Raw genomic sequence first — 19,144 nt, 5'->3', positions numbered from 1 at the left:
GGCTTTCTTATCTGGTAAATAAAATCTGCGATCTCTGCTGCTTCGGCCACAGATTTTGGTTTCCTTTCCCTCACCTGGAATTTCAGTTCCCCATGCAGGACTGAATAGAACTGTTCCAGCGCTATCAAATCTTTAAGCTGCTGAAAGGTCTCTGTCCCCTCCTGAGATAGCCATTTCTCAAGCAGCCTCACCAATTGAGCCCCCACTTGGGTAAAAGTCTGCTCTGGTTTCTTTGTGAGGGACCTGAATCTTTGCCTCAGCTGTTCCGCATTTATCCCATGTCTTGCAAACACCAGTTTTTTAAACTCTGCAAAATCTCTCATCAGTTCCTGTGGCATCTCTGAATAAACCTCAGCCAGGCTACCACTGATTAAAGATCGCATGATGGTCATCTTCTCAGTTTCCCTCACTGAGAAGTCCACAAACGCTCTTTCCACTAAGGAAAAGAACACCTCAGGACAATCTCCCTTGTGGTACACAGGGAATTTCTTCAGGTCAGCTTTAGACAATTGGCCTCCCTCAGAATCCCTATTGTTATTATTGTTCTGGTTCATCAGTTCCAATTTTCTTAATTCAAACGCCATTCTCTCTCTCTCCAATCTTTCCTCCCTCTCCATTCTCTCTCTCTCTAATTCAAACTGTCTCTGTTTCTCTCTTTCCCTTTCCTCCATTTCAAATTGCCTTTCTCTTTCCTCCCTTCTTTCTCTCTCTAATCTTTCCTCCACTTCAAATTGCCTCATCCTCAGTTCATGCTGTTGGGCTATGAGCAATTTTCTAAGTTCTGGGTTCTGTTCTCCCGTGCTGTCACCCTGCACTGAGCCAAATTCATCCTCAGAACCTTGGTCCACCTGGGGGTCTTTCACTTCACCCATTTCTGCCATTTGGCTTCGAGTCAAGGGCATAATCCCCCCTCAGAACAAGCTGCTTTAAAAAGTCAAGCCTCAAAATAAAACGACCACTTTTTTTTTTCTTTTGCCTCAGAACCAGCTTTCCCTATAGATTGCTGCTGTCCTTCAGCACTACTTGCAACAGTTGCAAGCTAGAGTCTACCCCCCTCTGCTGGGCCTCTCAGCAGACAAACTAGCTCACTGCTATTTCACAGTTTTGCCTCAGCTTTTTTCCCGCCAAAACAGGCTGCCTCAGAGCTCCCTAATCTAGTCCCCAATCTGAGGTTACACGTTCTTCTACTAGTGCACCCCCCCGTGAGGTACACCTAGAAGATTACCTACGCGCTCTCAGATTGTCCCTGACTAGACCCCCCTTGCTCTGGGCACACTTGCCAAGGCTTTGCTGGACCGCTGGACAACTGGACCAGTCGTATCCCACACGCTGGACACCAATCAATGTGACAAACCCAGACCTACTGGGATATGCCACACGTTAACTAAGCTGCCACCAACCATTCCCTGTAAGAAGTCACACAGACCAGGGATGGATTTTTAACCAATAAAAGAATAAGGTTTATTTAAAACAACACACAGGGAAAAATAAAATGATCAGGTGAATAAGATATAGTAACGTGGCTTAGTTTCACTCATACATACACACAGGTTGGTTCACACAGAACCCTTAACTTGAAGCACAGACCCTGAACCTATCAGTTCTGGCTAACCAACAGACACCTGAACCTATCAGGTTGGTACTCTGACACACAGTAGTACCCTGTCTGACACACAGACTCCCACACCAGCTTCTTCTTCCCAGCTGCTGCTTCGTCACATCCCAGCGTCTCCACTTCACCACACAGGCTTCACATATATATACAGTACAGCCCCTCCTCCTGATGTCCCGCCTTCCACTCCCCATAGGATGGAACTTTCCCTCCAAACCCATGACAGACAGGTAACATCAGTGCTGTATGTAACATGGGAAAGTTGCATTGTCCCACAATAGGCTGTATAACCAAAAGAGACCAAAGGAACAGTTTGGCTTTCTTCTTCTCTCTGTTTTTTATATGTTTCTCTCTCAACTGGAAAGGATGTGAAGCCGGAACAATCTGCCCAAGATCCAGTGGGACGTCCTGTCGTGCACCAGTCTGGTGTTAAGCATGCCACGGGAGAAGCTGTTTATTGCGATGACATTCGCTCTGTGGATGAAGAACTCTTCTTGGCTCTAGTAACCAGTTCTAAAGCCCATGCAAAGATTGTGTACGTATGTGCGATGGTATAGCCAATTCTTTTTTCTTAAATGGCTTTGAAAGCTTTCTTCTTTGTAATAGTGAAGTAGAAACAAAGAACTGGAGGTGCTCCTTTGGTGGACTACTGGGCAAATGATCACCCTTTTTCTTTTCTTTTCTCTCTTTTTCTTTTCTTTTCTTTTTTGTGTGGGTGGGGGCTTGCTCAGGAGGAAGGTCAGAAGCAGGGCATTACCAAGGGGGTCAGTTTTTATATTCACTATTAAGAAAATCACCTAACATCTTTTCCTTCTTTAAAAAGACTGTCTTATACAAATGGTAGAGGGGTGTTTTAAAATTTTCACTTGTGGTCTCATGTATCTCAGAGCATTCTTGATGAGCAACATTTGCATTCAGACCTTAACTAAAAGCTCTGGAGCTTAACTGAATCTGCCCTTAAGAATTTCCATCTCTTCAGACCTGAGACTGGTGCAGAGGACTGTGTCCCCCTTCCCTAGTACGACACCCTTATTTCTGTATCCCAGTGCTACATCTATTGGTCTCCATCAACCCAATATCCCCTGGAATCACCCAGTCTCCATTCTGTAATTACCTTTGTTTCGCCTTGCTCCTGACCCGACAGCTTATAAATAATACTTATTTTGCTCTAATAAAGCACTCTGTGATGTTAACTGTTTGGTACGGAACCCCCAGATCAATTGATGCTTCAGAAGCCCTCGCGATGTCAGGTGTGGTTGATATCATCTCTGTTCAAGACGTCCCAGCCATGAATGAGTTCTACAACTATGATGTCCCAGATATTTTATTTGCCAGAGAAAAGGTACACAACATCTTGACCTTTGATTTGACCTAGTTCTCTCTTCAATTGTTATTGTTAATCTAAACAGGAATTGATTTCATTCAGTGTAGTGTACACATAGGCTGGGAAGTTAGGTGGCTGTTGATTTGATCAGAATTTAACACAGAACAGTTACAGGTAAAAGAGGAGTTTGAAATGTTGCTGAAGAAATATGGAAAGACAGTAGCACCATGTGCATTTCTGTCATCTACATCAAGATAGACTATAAGTATACGTATTATAATGATCAGATCATTTCCAAATTATGTTAACAGAAGCAATTTTTTCTTAGTGCAGAATATAACTGAATGAGTAGAGCAAGACCATATTGTTACAGTCAGCAGATATTTAATCTGAATGTTATACCTTAGCACAAATTTTCTTTACCCTGATTTGGAGTGATTTGACAGGGCACCAAAATATTAGTGATTTAATTCGAATCATACAGTTGGAAAGGCCATCGAGTCCAACCCCTTGCTCAGTGCAGGCGGCCAGGTCAAAGCAGAGGAGACAGAGGGTTGTCCAATTTTTTTTCTTGAATGCCTCCAGCGTTGGCGCGCTCACCACCTACCAAGGTAACTGATTCCATTGCCATACTGCTCTAATAGGAGGTTTTTTTTCCTGATAGTCAGTCTAAATCTGTCTTCCTGTAACTTGAGCCTATTATTATATGTCTTCTGCTCTGGAGCAGATCCTGCCCCTCCTCTATATGACTACCTTTCAAGTACTTGAAAAAGTGCTGTCCTATCTCCCTTCTCAATGCTAAACATGCCCAGTTCTTTCAGTATTTTCTTATAGGGCTTGGTTTCCTGTCCGCAGGTCATCTTTGCTGCATTCCTCTGTACTTGTTCCAGTTTTTTTGGCATCCTAGAACCAGACACAATGCTCTGGATGAGGCTTAACCAGTGCTGAATAGAAAGGGATTAGCAGGTTGTAGTTTTTCCACCAGAGAAATAACTTGAACATCTCTTGATGAGGGGTGACAGTAGAAGTGCCATTTGCTGCTCAGCGTCAGGCAGCCAAATATCTTGGGCCAGCCCTGCCAGGAAAGGTTTTTAAATATATGTACCTATTAGAGTGTGCAGAGGTGGGATCCTCCTCCTGCAGGCTAAAACGCTAGAACCTAGCAGAATCTTCAGCATGTCCCCATATTACTAGGTGGCCGGCCTCTCAGGTTTTGAAGTACTAGGTACCCTATATTAATTGGACTGATTTTGGAGGATGCGCAGTGTAGAAGTGGCAGGAGCCACAGAGAGAGGCTGCCAGCCATTTGCAAAGTAGATTGAAACCTGGGTAGTGAAAGAGTGGAGGAAGATTAGGAAACATTTGGATTGCAGTTTTGTAAATCAACCTGCAACAGTTACACAAATCCCGAGAGCGGTGACTGCAGCAGCAGTGAAATCGGTCAGTCAACAGATCCCACTGATTGGTTTCCCCACCGACCAACTTGCCGCCAGCAGCCCTTTTTAGTTGTCATGCAAGTCAGTTGTGCATCAGTTGTGGTGCTGATATTCAGCTTGTGCTTATGTGAACAATAAGATGCACCCCTAGAATAAGCATATTAGCAACCATGTATGTTATGTTGTGTGTGTGTATGTACAGCTATATGCATATATTCACCAGTTCTCTGTGGGCCAGGTGTCCGTTGGGGGCAAAAAAAACTTGGTGGTTTCCATTTTTCAGGTGACTTGTGTGGGTCAGATTGTTTGTGCAGTGGTTGCAGATTCGGAGGTTCACGCTAAGCGAGCAGCTGCAAAAGTGAAGATAGAATATGAAGCCCTGGCGCCTGTGATTCTGACTATAGAGGTAAAACAATATCCCCTTCTACATTGCTGGCTTTGCCTCTGTTACGCAGCTTTTAGCTTTCAGCTGTGATGAGCGTGGGAAGCCTAGGCAATCCAGAACAATTATATCAAATTGTTTTGATTATTTTGTCGTTTAATTAGGGCTCAGTAGCCTTAAAATCAGAGGCTGACATTTTACTGCAGAGTGAGCTAGTCTGTAATTCATTTCTTTGGGTGTTTCTGCAAGCCGTAAGTGATTGTGTACCAGCTTAAATGTCATGGGTTCCCTCCAAGGGATCCTGTAGTTTTTATTTCAGCTTTTTTGAGGAAATGAAGATGTGAATGCCAAGCTAGTTGTTTCTTCTGCCACTGTAGGATGCGATAGCACACAATTCATTCTTTGAACCACAAAGGAAACTGGAACAAGGGAATGTGGATGAAGCATTAAAAACAGCCGACCACATAATTGAAGGTAAATTGCAGCTTCCTGGTTTAAAATCCTCCTGTGGAAGCTGATTCATGCATATCCATCCCAGTCTCCTACACCCTGTTCTCTGCAATGCCATGTTTGCCTAAGTCATCTTTGGAGGGAGAGACTTTCCAAAAATGCCGAATGTGATAGATTTACCATTTGATGCCAAAAACAGCTGTCTATCACAGTTACTGAACTATCATTCCTCGAAATAGTGATGTTTCATCCAGACAACATCATGGGATAGCGTTTGTTGTCATTTTGGGCAGATTTTTTTTAAAGCATGAAAATGCACATCATTCATCATCATCATAGGCATCCTTCAGTCTCGAGAGACTATGGTAACATGCTCTGAATAGAGGAGTGTCCTCTCCAGAGCATGAAGCCTGGGTAAAGTAATATGGAGGATAGGCTGTTACCCAAGCAGCAAATCCCCCCTCTCCACGTTGCTGAAATGGTCCAGTGGAAAGGCAAGAGCCAATACAACTCATTAATTACCTGTAATAAGTTCTGCCATGGCAGCAATCTTATCAGTGTGACCTATTGATTTTAGGCATGGCACTTCAAATACTGCAAATATTAGTAATGCCTAAGAACAGCAGAATATGGGACCTACCAATATAGGCTGGATTAATGGAGTTATGTAGCTGCAGAATTACAAAACTGATTTCCAAGTCCCTTGTAAGGGAAAAGAATATGTCAGGACCAGCATTACCAATCTCAGGGTCACATTAAAATAAATATGTATTTCCTCCTTTATAACATTGTCCCTCCGGGCATGCAGCTCAGTACTATATGGTTGAGATACCAGACAAATTCAGACAAAGTGCTGTCTTCCCAACAGAAAAGCAAACTAATTTGCCAAATTTGGATTGAGGCAAACTCGTTTTAGAATAAATAGACTTTTCTTCCTCTTAAGGGTGCTAAAATAAGTCACAACTAGAATAGACCCATTTGAATCAATAGAACTCAAAGAGGAGTTGACTCCCCAGTCTCCAGTGATTCAGTGGGCCTTCCCTAGTCTGAGTGATTATGCTAAGCAACAGGATTTCAACCAATGTGTCAGTTAACCTCAATCTTCCCTGTAAACAGAAGACTCGCCACAGATGATGGTTCTCATAAAATGCTAAATTGTGGCTTAGTGTTATGGCCATACCCAGCCCATGTCATGCGGTAAGGGTCTGTTTACTTTCCTCTCTTCCATCACTGTCTCAGCCCAGACATGGGTGTTCCATAATATTTGCAACAGTATAGGAGAACCAAGCGCAACATAAACATATTTCCTCCTGTTGTCAGACAGAGCAGGGTTTTTGTTTCAGGAGGGACCAATTTAAATTTTTTCTTATTGGAACAGGTGAGATCCAAATTGGGGGACAGGAGCATTTCTACATGGAAACTCAGAGTGTTCTCGTTGTTCCAAAAGGAGAGGATAAAGAAATGGATGTGTATGCATCAACCCAGCATCCAGCATTCGTACAGGTTAGAAAAGCATTTCCAAAGCATTTTGTGTAAATGACAGGACTGGGGGTTGTTTGTGTGTGTGTGTGTGTGTGTGTGTGTGTGTGTGTGTGTGTGTGTGTGTGTGTGTGTGTTTAACAATCCTAAATTTATTGGGTGCAGTATTTTTGAGATGTCACTTAATCCCTTTAAATGATTCACATGTAGCCATGTCTAAAAATTCCCTTAAAAGTAGCATCTATAATCAAGCAGAAAATATTACTCCTTTCACCACCAGAATAACCTTGTTCTCATTTGTATTACTTTCTACTGTAACTGTGTTACACTCTCATTGCCAAAAGATGTGCCTTGTTGGGTGATTAAACATTTGGCATTGTATCTGTGTCATTGATTTGTCACTATGTTTGTTTTCCTAAGTAGTGGTAGGGTTTAAGAGAATGAGTTGCGCAAGCCATGAAAAGGCCCAGATCCAATTTTGCTTAGGCAAGGCACTTCCTCCCAGCCTGATATAGGTCTGTGCGTCCATTCTTAAAAAGTGCATTAGGTAAAGGTTCCCCTTGACAATGAGTCCAGTCGTGTCCAACTCTAGGGGGCGGTACTCATCCCGGTCTCCAAGCCGTAGAGCCAGCATTTGTCTGTAGACAGTTTCCGTGGTCACGTGGCCAGAGCGACTAGACATGGATCGCCGTTACCTTCCCACCGAGGTGGTCCCTATTTATCTACTCGCATTTTACAGGCTTTTGAACTGCTAGGTTGGCAGGAGCTGGGAAAAGCGACAGGAGCTCACTCTGTCGCGTGGATTCAAGCGTGGATTCGATCTTACGACTGCCGGTCTTTTACCTCATTAGGTACAGCAAAAGCATTAGGTACAGCAAAAGCCACCACCCTTTAGAGCAGGAGAGGATCATCTCCAGAGGTCTGAGCCCCACCACATGCCCATTCCTGGTAGACTTTGAAAGATCACATTGTGGTAGTGATCTTCCTTTTTTTTTCCTTACAAAATGGTGAGTTTTTTTTTTAATGAGGGGGGTGGAGTCCTTGCACCTTCTAGTGGCTGAATTAGAAAATAAAATAAAAATCTGGCTGGGGTGAGGCCAGGGGTGCTGGAAGGCCATCAGAATGTGGCATAAGAACTTGCACCTCCCTTAGAAGACACTTGGGTTTGTTTGTTTTTTAAAGTTTGCCCCAAATATTTTTTCAAAATACTGTAAAGTTTGGAACAGTATGGAAGGTTCTGGGGGACTACATCTGAGCCCTGGGGGGGGGAGTGTTTACACATGGCTCACTCCTGCTGCAAAGTATTTCTTTTGGTTCATGGATTCTGCAACACTATTTCTTTTCCTTTTTAAGTGTATGTATCACACCATATACGAGATAAGCGTATCCATTTTTAATTGGACTGTCGTAATTTTACATTGGCTTTTCTGCAGGAAATGGTGGCCTCCTGTTTAGGCATCCCGGAAAATAGGATCATGTGTCACGTGAAACGGGTCGGAGGGGCTTTTGGTGGAAAAATCATGAAAGCTAGTATTCTGGCTTGTATAACAGCAGTGGCGGCCAACAAGTAAGTATGTCTATGTTCCAGTTCAGGAACTTCTCTGTTGCAGTGCGATGTACAGGGGGGAAGGGAAAATAGGAGGAAAATATAGAAGTGAAATGGGTTGCTGAAATATACTTTCCCTTTTCTGACACATTAGTGGAAAGTCAATCATGTTTTTTTTTAAAAAAATGCACCTGTGCTTAGAGTCTTAAATGAGCATATCAGGTTTGAATGCCAGGAAGAAATATCTTTAAATACTTGATCAATTTAAAATAAACTCTGCCTGTACTGTGTGAAGCCAGAATCTTGTCCTTTGAGACAACATCATAGTTCAACTTTCCCAAGCCTGCTGTCCTTCAGATTTGAAAGACTTCCTTTCCCATCATTCCTCAGCCAGAATGGCGGGTAGCCATCTGCCTGGAGATGAGAAGGGTTGTATTTTAACCAATTCAGAAAGCATGCCAGGTGGCAGGAGGGTAATTAGTTGTTTAAATAAGTTATCTATTTCTGCCAGTTCTTCCCTGTCATCCTCAGCCAGGGATTTCCTTCACAGGTTTGCTGTTTTGGCTGTAGAATCACTGTTTTACATGGAGACTTATAAAGCATAACGGCTTCATTGGTAGAGGACGCTGCTCAGTTAAAATTTAAAATACCATTTATGGCTTAAGTAGCAGAAAAGCTAGGCACATGAGTAGATTTGAAGATAAAGCCATGAACTGGGCACAGAAGAAGAAGACAAAAACCCACCACTCACAGATGTTTTAAAAGCTCAAAGGCCTGATTGAGTAACCTTCCTAAGCTCTAATATCATTTTTTAAAAGATTGGAACAAAACATGACATTAGACAAATCCTTTGCTCTCCTGTTTTGTTTTTCAAATAGTAGCAGGGATAGATATGGAGGGGCATGCTGATTTGGACTGGGCCTGGGATGAGGATTCCCTCTGTCTTAGTATCTGGACTCATGAATGAACCTAGTTCATTGAATAGTAACTGCTTTGGAATTCAGAAGGAGATTGAGTGAATGGATGGAGTTTCACACCCATAAACATCTGCTTTGATGCTATAAATATAGAACCAGGCATTAAATTAAGAAATATGGACTAGAATCCCCTTGGGGTTGCCATCAGGCTTGTATCACCTGCTGCAGCTAATTGTGGCTAATTGATAAGGTGCTAGAGCAGTGGTCCCCAACCTTGGTCCTCCAGATGTTCTTGGGCTTCAACTCCCAGAAATCCTGGCCAGCAGAGGCGGTGGTGAAGGCTTCTGGGAGTTGTTGTCCAAGAACATCTGGAGGCCCAAGGTTAGGGATGACTGTGCTAGAGGGCATCTCAGTTATACGGTTGGATATGTGGCTAGGCACACAACCAAGATGTGTTCCAGAACCTTTCAGCTATCCATAGTTAGCCATGATGGATGCCAGTACAATAAAAATGCCAATAAAGTTCTGGTTTGGGGTGAAGTCTATCTGCTTCTGAGCCACTCACTACATCTATAGCTGCTAAGAAAAACATTAAATTACGCCATCGTGAAAGAAGACATAAAAGGAACATTTCAGACTTTGTTGCATGGAACTCAAGAACAGCAAGGCCACTTTTTAAAAATTAAAGTAAGAAAGAATGATCCTGATTATGAAAATTTGCCTCCTTTAATTTGGTGCAGAATCAGAGCTTTTCTTTTGTTCTTTCCGATAAGGCACAATATGCACCCATTGCTTTCTTAGTTATTTAGCTTTATGTCAGGATCAAGTGGGATTAGTTCTTTAGAAGTGCTGCGGATTAGCCCCCACATTCATTTTCCACACAAAAAAACTGTTTTAAAATAAAATATTATACTCATAAGTACTCTTAAAATGAAGGATCATTAGCAATCATGATCAGAGTGCCATACATCACTGATCAACCTTCAGGGTTAAGAAACAGTTAGATCATCCAGGGCAGAGAGCATAGGTCACTGCCATGGGATGGAGGGAAGTTTTGCTGCAAAAACTAGACCAAGTTTGCAATGGAACAGTGATACAGTGATCCCTCAGTTTCCTGGCCAAAGAGAAAAGATTAACTACAGTAGGACCACTCTATCTGCAGGATCAGTACCTGCAGATTCAGTTATGCACTGCCTGAAAATATTAAATTTAAAAAACCCAAAATATGTATTTACACATTTCTACAGTGTATTTACCAGAAATGGCCACTAGGGGGAGCCAGTGAACATGCTATATATAGGGTTCGCTATTTCCACATTTTTTATATCCATGAGGGGGGGGCAGGGGCCTTAGAACCAATCTCTTGCGGATACCATAGTTCTACTGTATTAGCAATTGCAAAGACTGCGCAAACCCAGTGGAACCACACATGTTCCTCCTGTTTCGTCCCCATGTGCCCTCATTGTTCTCTCCTCTAGCTTGCTCTTGCTTTCTCTATTTCCTTTATTCCTTCAGGCGACTCCTGTCCCCAGAAACCCTGTCTCCTTTACAGGATTTCTTTTTTCTGCATTCTTTCCTCCTTCTTTCACAACATTCCTGGTTTGGGCTACAGTACCTATTCTGAACTTTACAAACTCTTTTCTCTGCCATCTGATTTCCTCCTCATTCATCAGGGGACCTGTCAGGTGGTTACCCCCAAGTAGTTAGGCAGTGTCTTAAACTGAGTCCTGAGGTAAGCATGACTAAAAGTACTTTGGTCACTCTGAGAGTCAAACAAGAACATAGTATGTTTAGAATAAGTGCTTCCTTAAGTCATCTATTTAGGTCAGATCATCTTGGGTCAATGCTTCTTCCTTGTTTCTATTACAATATTGTCCCTACAAGTATGCAGATCATTTAGCATCGGGTATCTAAAGCATCAGACAAAAAAGCAAGAGAGAAAGACATCAAATGTGTGAATAAATCCACGCCATCTCCTAAATAAGCAGTTAAAAAACAAAGGCTAATTAATTTGCCAAATGTGGATTAAAACAAATTTGTGTCAGAATACATTTTTTTCCTCATGCACTTCTAGATGCAGAATGAATGTCTCACATAATATGGCCCTGGGTCCTAGCTAGTGATTTTCCTCATCTGTTAATCTTGCATTTATCATGCTTTATTTTGTGACTGCTCAGTGAAAGGTAAAACAAGGCTTATTTTGCAATTCTGATTTCTGAGGCACGTATCTTGAGGAAATGCCAGCGTAAAAGAGAAAACAGGTACGGTAAATAACTGTGCACGTTGAGTTTGACCCTTTAAAAATGTCTGCCTATCTTAGGTTTACTTTTTGGTTCTGCTTTGCTTTAGGACTGGTCGAGCAGTTCGCTGCGTTCTAGACAGAGGCACTGACATGCTAACTACTGGTGGCCGGCACCCTTTCATTGGCAAGTACAAAGTAAGCAGTAGGATAAACCTGTGCATTTAAAAAAGAAACACTTTGTTTACTCAACTTGGATGTTAAAAAATACTTGGCAAAATGTGTGGACAGGGCCTGGCAAAATATGTGACTGGAATGTATCTGTAGCATAGGTTCAGAGGGTGCCTAACAGCTTAAAAGTGATGAGTCCAAGTGTTCCTGCTGTTTGTCTGTCTGCCTGCCTATCTATATACCTTCTGCATTCTACTCTAGATCTGTATCCCCTACATTATGCCATCATACAGTTTAAATACTGAATTAAAACAGCCAAGGCAGCTTTTTAAAAAGAAGCTCAAAGTAAACTGTGCCCATATTGATTTTATTTAGATTGGCTTCACAAACAGTGGCAGAATCTTGGCAGTAGATATGGATGCTTACATTAATGCAGGATGCACCCCCGATGACTCTCTTCTGGTGAGTGTTTTCAAGTTCTGTGTGAGGAAAACAAAACAAAAGGAAACCTTATGAAAACAGAGGTGAGATGTTGTGTACTCTTCTCATGTACCATCTCATGCCAAACACAGGAGACTAAATAGGGGACTTTTTCTAGATTTTTTTTTTAAAAAAACTCCCTCCCCCCCCCCCTGTGCTATAATTTATCAACTAAAGCAGATAATATAAATAGCCCATAATTCAAGTGAAAATCATGTTAAGTTTGGAAAGCCATAACTGAGGCAACATTCTGGGTTTGAGCAATCAGACTTGAATGGAATCATACACTTTGACTCTGACAATCGTTCATCAAATAAAGGAAGCTAATCTGCAAACTCCGGATGTGACTAGATGGGGGAATTTGGAGCAATCTGGGTTACCTTTAAAAAGCCCTTATCTTTGGCGTACAGATGGTCATGGACCACAAAAATTGTGGTTTGTGGTGGTTCGTAGCTACCCACAAATCATGAGCCATCCAAACTTTTTAAAAAACCAGTCCATGAACCAGTTGGGTTTTTTAAAAGTCTGTACTTGGGGGGAGAGGAAAGTAACCCCCCCACCTCCCACCTTTTTCCCATTGTCCCCATTGCTATCTTGAGAGGCAGCCATCTTGAGAGGAAGCCCACCCAACTGCAGCAGGCCAGCTGCCTCTTCACATACACCATCTCTCAGCTGAGAGGCAGGCTTATGCACAGAGGCTGCTAAATTGGCTGCCAGGCTGTCTGTCTAAAATATATATCAATGTTAATAAAACGGAAATAAAAGTTTACAGCAGTTCCTAGGAAAAAGGTGGGAGCTAATTCTGTAGCCATTCTAATGTTCAATTCTTTATGTTTGCCCAACAAAGGTTACAGAGATACTCCTGCTAAAAATGGACAATGCTTACAAGATTCCAAACATCAGAGCTCATGCCCGGGCATGCAGGACAAACATGCCCTCCAACACAGCTTTACGGGGCTTTGGTTTCCCACAATCAGGACTTCTCACAGAAACCTGGATGACACGGATGGCAGTCAGATGCGGCTTATCACCGGAGCAGGTATTCTAGATTCATAGGCTGAGGAAGAATGAGAATTAAATACCTATTATTCTGTATGTTTTGGGCATAAATAAGGGGTACTCTGTCACCATAATGTGAAAGTGTGAAGACTAGAGACACTTCCCAGAGTAATGGGGGGAAATAATACTTAGGAGGAGCAAGGACTCATTCTAGATCCGATTTTGGTTTTGTTTGGTTTTTCCTTTGCTGGGGGATGCAGCCTGTAACTCACCCCACACAAAACGTACTGCTTTACAATATGTCCTGAAAGGAAGAGGAAGATCCATCCTGCTATTTTGGATTCCCCCCCCCCATTTCTGGGGTCAGCAGGGAGAGGGCTCTATAGGCCTGAAAACCAATCTTGGGGCCACCTATATTTTCAGCCTCAGAAGAAATTAACTTGAGGGTGATGCGAGCATTTTGGAACTTGCCAACAGCATTGGTTTAATGAATACCTCAGTGCTCCTGTCTGTTTCATGGGACTGAACATTAGCCTATAATCGTTGAACATGATCGAAAGGAAAACTAATTAAGAACCACAAAGGGTTGATGGAGACTCTGTCCCTTTCAGTCAAAGTATACTGTAGGAAACTAACGTTAATTGTTGTTATTAATAAAGATGAAAGCCTCCGAAAAGTTATATGTTTTAGCACCTCTGTGTGACTAAAACCTGCTTTGGAATATCACTATATCCTGTTTATATAAATGCCATCACAAAACTTGCTTTGTGATACCACTGGCATATGTAACAGGACAGTATTTTACACAGGTCAGGCAGAATCTTGTGAAAAGAAATTGTGTACAGAAAGGCAGTTGTGCAAGTGGTTTCCCTCCTTTGGGAGATGTCTGCCACATGATTGTCTGCACAACTGATTTCGTGAACAGTATATAACAGGTCACATAACAGACACCCTGTCAGACATTGGAAACCCTTGTGCAACTACCTTGTCAGGCCCAGTTTTTTTAACAGCATTCTGGCAGCAAATGTAACATATGGTTTAAGTGTGTGATGTGTTATCAGTAGGCGCCCCACTGGTTTCCAAACCTGGATCCATAAGATAATGAGAAAAATCCATGAAGAATTTGGCTTTAGGTCAACATAATGAGATAGAACCACGCCACTCCTTTTTCCTCCTTGAGATGAGAGAGGGGAATGATGCTGCCACCGCTGCCACCACCCATTGCCCACTTCAAGGTGCATAGTGGCCAACAAAGTTAGTTTTGCACATCAGGCAGGAAGTCCTAAGAGCACTTAGCACCTCTGGCAGCTCAAATAATTAAAAATCAAATAAATAACAATATCCAGTCTTTTTGTGATGCCTTAAATCTGCTTTGTGAAAGAGCTGCCTCACATTTTCTAAAGGTAGGGCTGGCCATGAACCCAGATTCTTAGAGCCTTTTATTCGTGCGGTGCTTATGTTTATTGTAGTACTTTGTTGTCCAGGTTAGGGAAATAAACCTGTACAAGGAAAATGAATGGACACCGTACAAGCAGGAACTCAAGTCAGAGGACCTTCACAGGTGCTGGAAGGAGTGCATGAAGAAATCATCCTATCGCACTAGGAGAGAAGCCATCGAGGAGTTCAACAAGAAAAATTACTGGAAGAAAAAGGGAATTGCCATTATTCCCTTGAAGTTCCCAGTTGGGTTTGGGGCTCGTGTCCTCGGTCAGGTCAGTTGGCAATATCCACAGATATACTAACTGCAAATACCCATCACCCATCCCCGTGCTGGGACCTCTTTGTGCATCCTACCACAATCTAACAGGTTCAAAGGCAGAGGAGAGTTCCTAGAACAAAAAGTATGACAACATAGATGGCAACATGCGCAGGTGAACCTGCTGGGAAGGGGGGGCTGCATGGCTCAGAAGTGGTAGTGAAACTCATCCTCCTTGTGGCAAATGTCTGGCTAGTTGCTGCCCAACTGTCTCTGGCCATTCATTCAAAATGAAAAGGTCATCAGCACAAATAAAAAGTTCTTGTCATTCTGTCAACTCCTGCGACGCCGCTGAAACCAGTTGTATTGGCTCTTGCCTTTCCATTGGACCATTTCAGCGACGTGGAGAGGGGGGATCTGCTGCTTCGGTAACAGCTTATCCTCCATATCATTTACCCAGGCTTCGTGCCCTGGAGAGGAGACCCCAGCTTCGCGTACAGCGTCGAAATACTAGACGCTGTTCCAAGTCCTCCATACAGAGCATGTTACCATAGTTACTCGAGACTGAAGGATGCCTATGAATGAATGAAACAGAGACCTATTAGTCAGAGCAGTTACACAAGCACCAAGTTCCACCCTCAGTGTGATATTATTATACTGCAGGTTTTCCCCTAAATGTTTTCATTTTTGTTGAAGGACGAGATGCCCTCTGTCCCAAATTCCACATGCAGATGCTGTCCAGGATGACTTGATGCTTTGCTCAGTACTGATGACAGGGTGGACCTGGTGATGACAGCAGGCTAGTTTAAGGGGCCTGGTGAAGACCCCATGACCCCCATCAATCTGTCATCCAAGACAACAGTTGCCTGTGCCCCAGAGCAGACTGCCTGAGACAATTTCCTCACTGTGTCCAAGGGTAGATCCAGCATGAACTGTGCTGGTTCTTGGAGCAACAACTTTGCCCTCCTCTGTAAAGGTTTTATTGTTGCATTTGTTTAAAGAAAACAATTCTCTCTCAAGGTTTATGAAGGTAGCTTGTCCAGGAATATCACCCAGTCATTAATTTCTAATGCACCATTTCAGAGTCAGTGTCTGTGCTTGATGTTTTTCCAGGCAGCTGCTCTGATTCATTTGTATATTGATGGGTCCGTGCTCCTGACTTACGGTGGCATAGAAATGGGACAAGGACTTCACACCAAAATGATCCAGGTACTAGGAAACATACATCTATTGTTAACATGCCTGCATACATCATTTTAATGAGAATGATTTTCTATTGGTTCATTGCCCTTAAAAAATAAATAGCTAGACAATCACTAGAATTCTGATACACAATACACAGAATGTAAGGAAAATTGTGCATACTCAGTTTTCTGGCCATCATATTTTTCAACATGCTACTGAGTGTATGTGGACGTGGTGGCACTGCGGGCTAAACCGCAGAAGCCTGTGCTGCAGGGTCAGAAGACCAAGCAGTCGTAAGATCGAATCCACGCGACGGAGTGAGCGCCCGTCGCTTGTCCCAGCTCCCGCCAACCTAGCGGTTCGAAAGCATGCAAATGCAAGTAGATAAATAGGGACCACCTCGGTGGGAAGGTAACAGCGTTCCGTGTCTAAGTCACACTGGCCATGTGACCACGGACAGATTGTCTTCGGACAAACGCTGGCTCTGTGGCTTGGAAACGGGGATGAGCACCGCCCCCTAGAGTCGAACACGACTGGACAAAAATTGTCAAGGGGAACCTTACTGAGCGTATGACCTTAATAAGGCCAGGTATGTGAAAGACAATTGGAACAACTTGGGTACACCAGCTGCACAGTTTTGGGCTTGTGTTGTGCAAACCCACTAGGATTCTGGTGAACTGAAAATCTGCTTTTTAAAAAAACAAAATAGCAATGGTTATTATGTGCTGGGACCGCTTAATTAGTATCAGTAATGTTTATATTGGTAGTAACGCCATGATCTAGTTCTAAAAGACAAGGACATTTACAATGTACCTTTTTTCTTTGAGGACTGAATATGGAAGATGGGCACTCTAGGGAAACAAATTCTATTGAACTAGAGCCACCAGACCATTATTAGTTATCTGTTGTCAAGAAGGCTCGTGCTGGTATGATAAATGTGCTCTCTGCCTCTTTCATAGAATTCTGCTTCTCTTGAAAGCCCATAGATTTGAAGGCGTATAAGAGAAGGAGCAGGTAAAGTCAGAATGGAAGAACAGGCAGATCAGTCAGACAGAAGATGGCCATTTGTAGCTACTGCCCTAAGTGTTGCCTCCACTAACGTTCAATAACATTGGAAGAGAGCAAAGAAGAAAGTTAACTCCCCAGCCCTAGTAACTCATGGTTATCGGGGGTTTCCAGATGGGAGTCTCTTCAGGTTAGTGCTGTTGAGAGGTCAGGAAACGGTTCTTCCTCCCCCAATCTTAATTGATTTTCCATATTAAGACAAAAGGCACTGAAAGTAATGGAAGAATCAGGGAGGTTTATGAATGGTGCCTAGAGATGGGGGTATTCATATTTATATACGAATATCTCTGTGCAGGTGAACTTAATGAGTGTCTGGCCCCTGGGGCCAGACTGTCCACTCACGTGTCTTACTGTAGCAGCAGTCCCATTCATCCTTCCAATTGTGTCCGGAGAGCCATTCTCTTCCTGCTCAGTTAGCCACTCAGCAGCCATGCAGGGAGACACATCTTCCCTCCCTCTGCCTGGAATGGCCAACCAAGCAGGAAGAAAATGGCGCTCTGGGAAGGATGAGCAGGACTAGTGCCACAGCAGGGTGAGTGAGTGGACTGTCTAATTCAGCTGCATGGGGATATTCGTATTTGTATACAAATATGAATATCCCCATCCCTAATGGCGACATCAAAAGTTTATGTAAAATTCAATGAATCTAAGAAGGTATGGTGATAAGTGCCTTATCTGGAATCATTGTATCTACACTTAAGAGGCTGAAAATCCATTAGTACATACATGCAAATTAAGTAATTATTAACTCCTGATAACATGCAGAAGAAAATGGACTGTTTCCTTCTTGGTCAAATATTACGGTCAAGATGAAGTTGCGACAGCTGAATTCTATTTCTCCAGCTCTACCAGATGACGACCCTGCTTGGCATTCTGCTCCTGGAGATGGGCAACAGCATCCAAGGCAACAGCATTTGGGGATTGTCTTTTTCAGTGTCCCTTCTTCAGGCAGTAGTTTGGGGTGCAAGGCTTTAATGGACATATCCCCGCCCCCTTTTTTATTTTTTGTTTGTTTGTTTGTTTGTTTGTTTGTTTTTGCTTAAACATTCAGTTGTACTTAACAGTAGGATTGTGTTTGTTTCTTATCCAGGTTGCTAGCCGAGAATTAAAAATGCCCATGTCAGACATCCACTTCTGTGAAACCAGTACGACGACCGTCCCTAATGCATGTGGTTCGGTAGGCTCCATGGGAACAGATGTCAATGGAATGGCAGTGAAGGTGAAGTATGAGATTAAGGCACCAAGTCATGACTATGTTCCTTTTTTTTTTTTTTTTTAGTTAACTGAAATACAGTGGTGCCTCACTTAGCGATATTAATCCGTTCCGGAAAAAATATTGTTAAGTGATTTAATCGCTAAGCGATTTTAAAAAGCCCATAGAAACGTATTAAAACGCGTTTAATACGTTCCTATGGGCTAAAAACTTACCTTAAAGCGAAATTCCTCCATAGCAGCGGCCATTTTGGGTGCCTCTAGAGCAAGGCAAAACAGTGGTGGCCATTTTGTTTTTGCAGCGGCCATTTTGGAACCGCCGATTAGCTGTTTAAAAAAGTTCGCTTTGCCATGATCGCTTCCCCGCAATCATCCCAAAGCGAATTTTAGCCATAGAGGACATCGCTAAGCAATCGCTCCAGCAATGGCCAAAAGTTCATCGCTCAACGGAGCGATCGCTAAGCGAGGCACCACTGTATATTCATAGTGGATGCGACTTTTGTTTGATAATAAGACTCTCCTTTTCTGAAGAAACAATACGAAGTGGTGAGGGGATTTTATGCACAGGGTAGGAGAAAGCACCTGTAAATTCCAAAAATAGATAAAAGAGAGAGACTCAGGAGAAATTCTTAATTAAACATGTTTTTGCTTGCGGGGAAATGTGATTGAGATGGCAATCATAGGAAATTTGAATACTGCCTTTCCCATTACGTTGCATATCTGAGCTATATTAGAATGTTTTCAAGATATAACCAGTTTCAAACATCCATTGGGCCTGGTTCCAGAGCCCCCCCCCCTTTTGGAAGCCTAGCATAAAGTAGAGGAGAGATGCTTTAAGTGATGCCTCTCTGTTTTGGGGATTTGAATTTGAAGGTTGACAGGAAGGAAGCATTGCAAAGCCACCGTGGAATTGAAAGGGGTTCTAGATTTTTGCCCTGCTAAGGTGACCTC

At 42.8% G+C, this 19,144-nt stretch overlaps 1 protein-coding gene across 2 annotated transcripts in view; it reads left to right on the top strand.

Moving 5' to 3' along the window:
* LOC110089019 (aldehyde oxidase 1) overlaps window positions 1-19,144 on the top strand; it is an 82,279-nt gene that overhangs the window by 41,959 nt on the left and 21,176 nt on the right. For both annotated transcript variants that reach the window (XM_078379898.1, XM_072979043.2), the window contains 12 exons: window positions 1,978-2,147; window positions 2,828-2,954; window positions 4,656-4,778; window positions 5,132-5,228; window positions 6,583-6,707; window positions 8,117-8,250; window positions 11,496-11,583; window positions 11,932-12,018; window positions 12,884-13,075; window positions 14,520-14,747; window positions 15,845-15,940; window positions 18,072-18,200. In XM_078379898.1, coding sequence (XP_078236024.1) covers window positions 1,978-2,147; window positions 2,828-2,954; window positions 4,656-4,778; window positions 5,132-5,228; window positions 6,583-6,707; window positions 8,117-8,250; window positions 11,496-11,583; window positions 11,932-12,018; window positions 12,884-13,075; window positions 14,520-14,747; window positions 15,845-15,940; window positions 18,072-18,200 — 1,596 coding nt within the window. The remainder of the gene's footprint in view (window positions 1-1,977; window positions 2,148-2,827; window positions 2,955-4,655; window positions 4,779-5,131; window positions 5,229-6,582; window positions 6,708-8,116; window positions 8,251-11,495; window positions 11,584-11,931; window positions 12,019-12,883; window positions 13,076-14,519; window positions 14,748-15,844; window positions 15,941-18,071; window positions 18,201-19,144) is intronic.

This window comes from Pogona vitticeps, chromosome 1, assembly GCF_051106095.1.
Source record: "Pogona vitticeps strain Pit_001003342236 chromosome 1, PviZW2.1, whole genome shotgun sequence".
In the NCBI taxonomy this organism is placed as follows: domain Eukaryota; kingdom Metazoa; phylum Chordata; class Lepidosauria; order Squamata; family Agamidae; genus Pogona; species Pogona vitticeps.
This window is presented reverse-complemented; position numbering and strand designations above follow the sequence as displayed.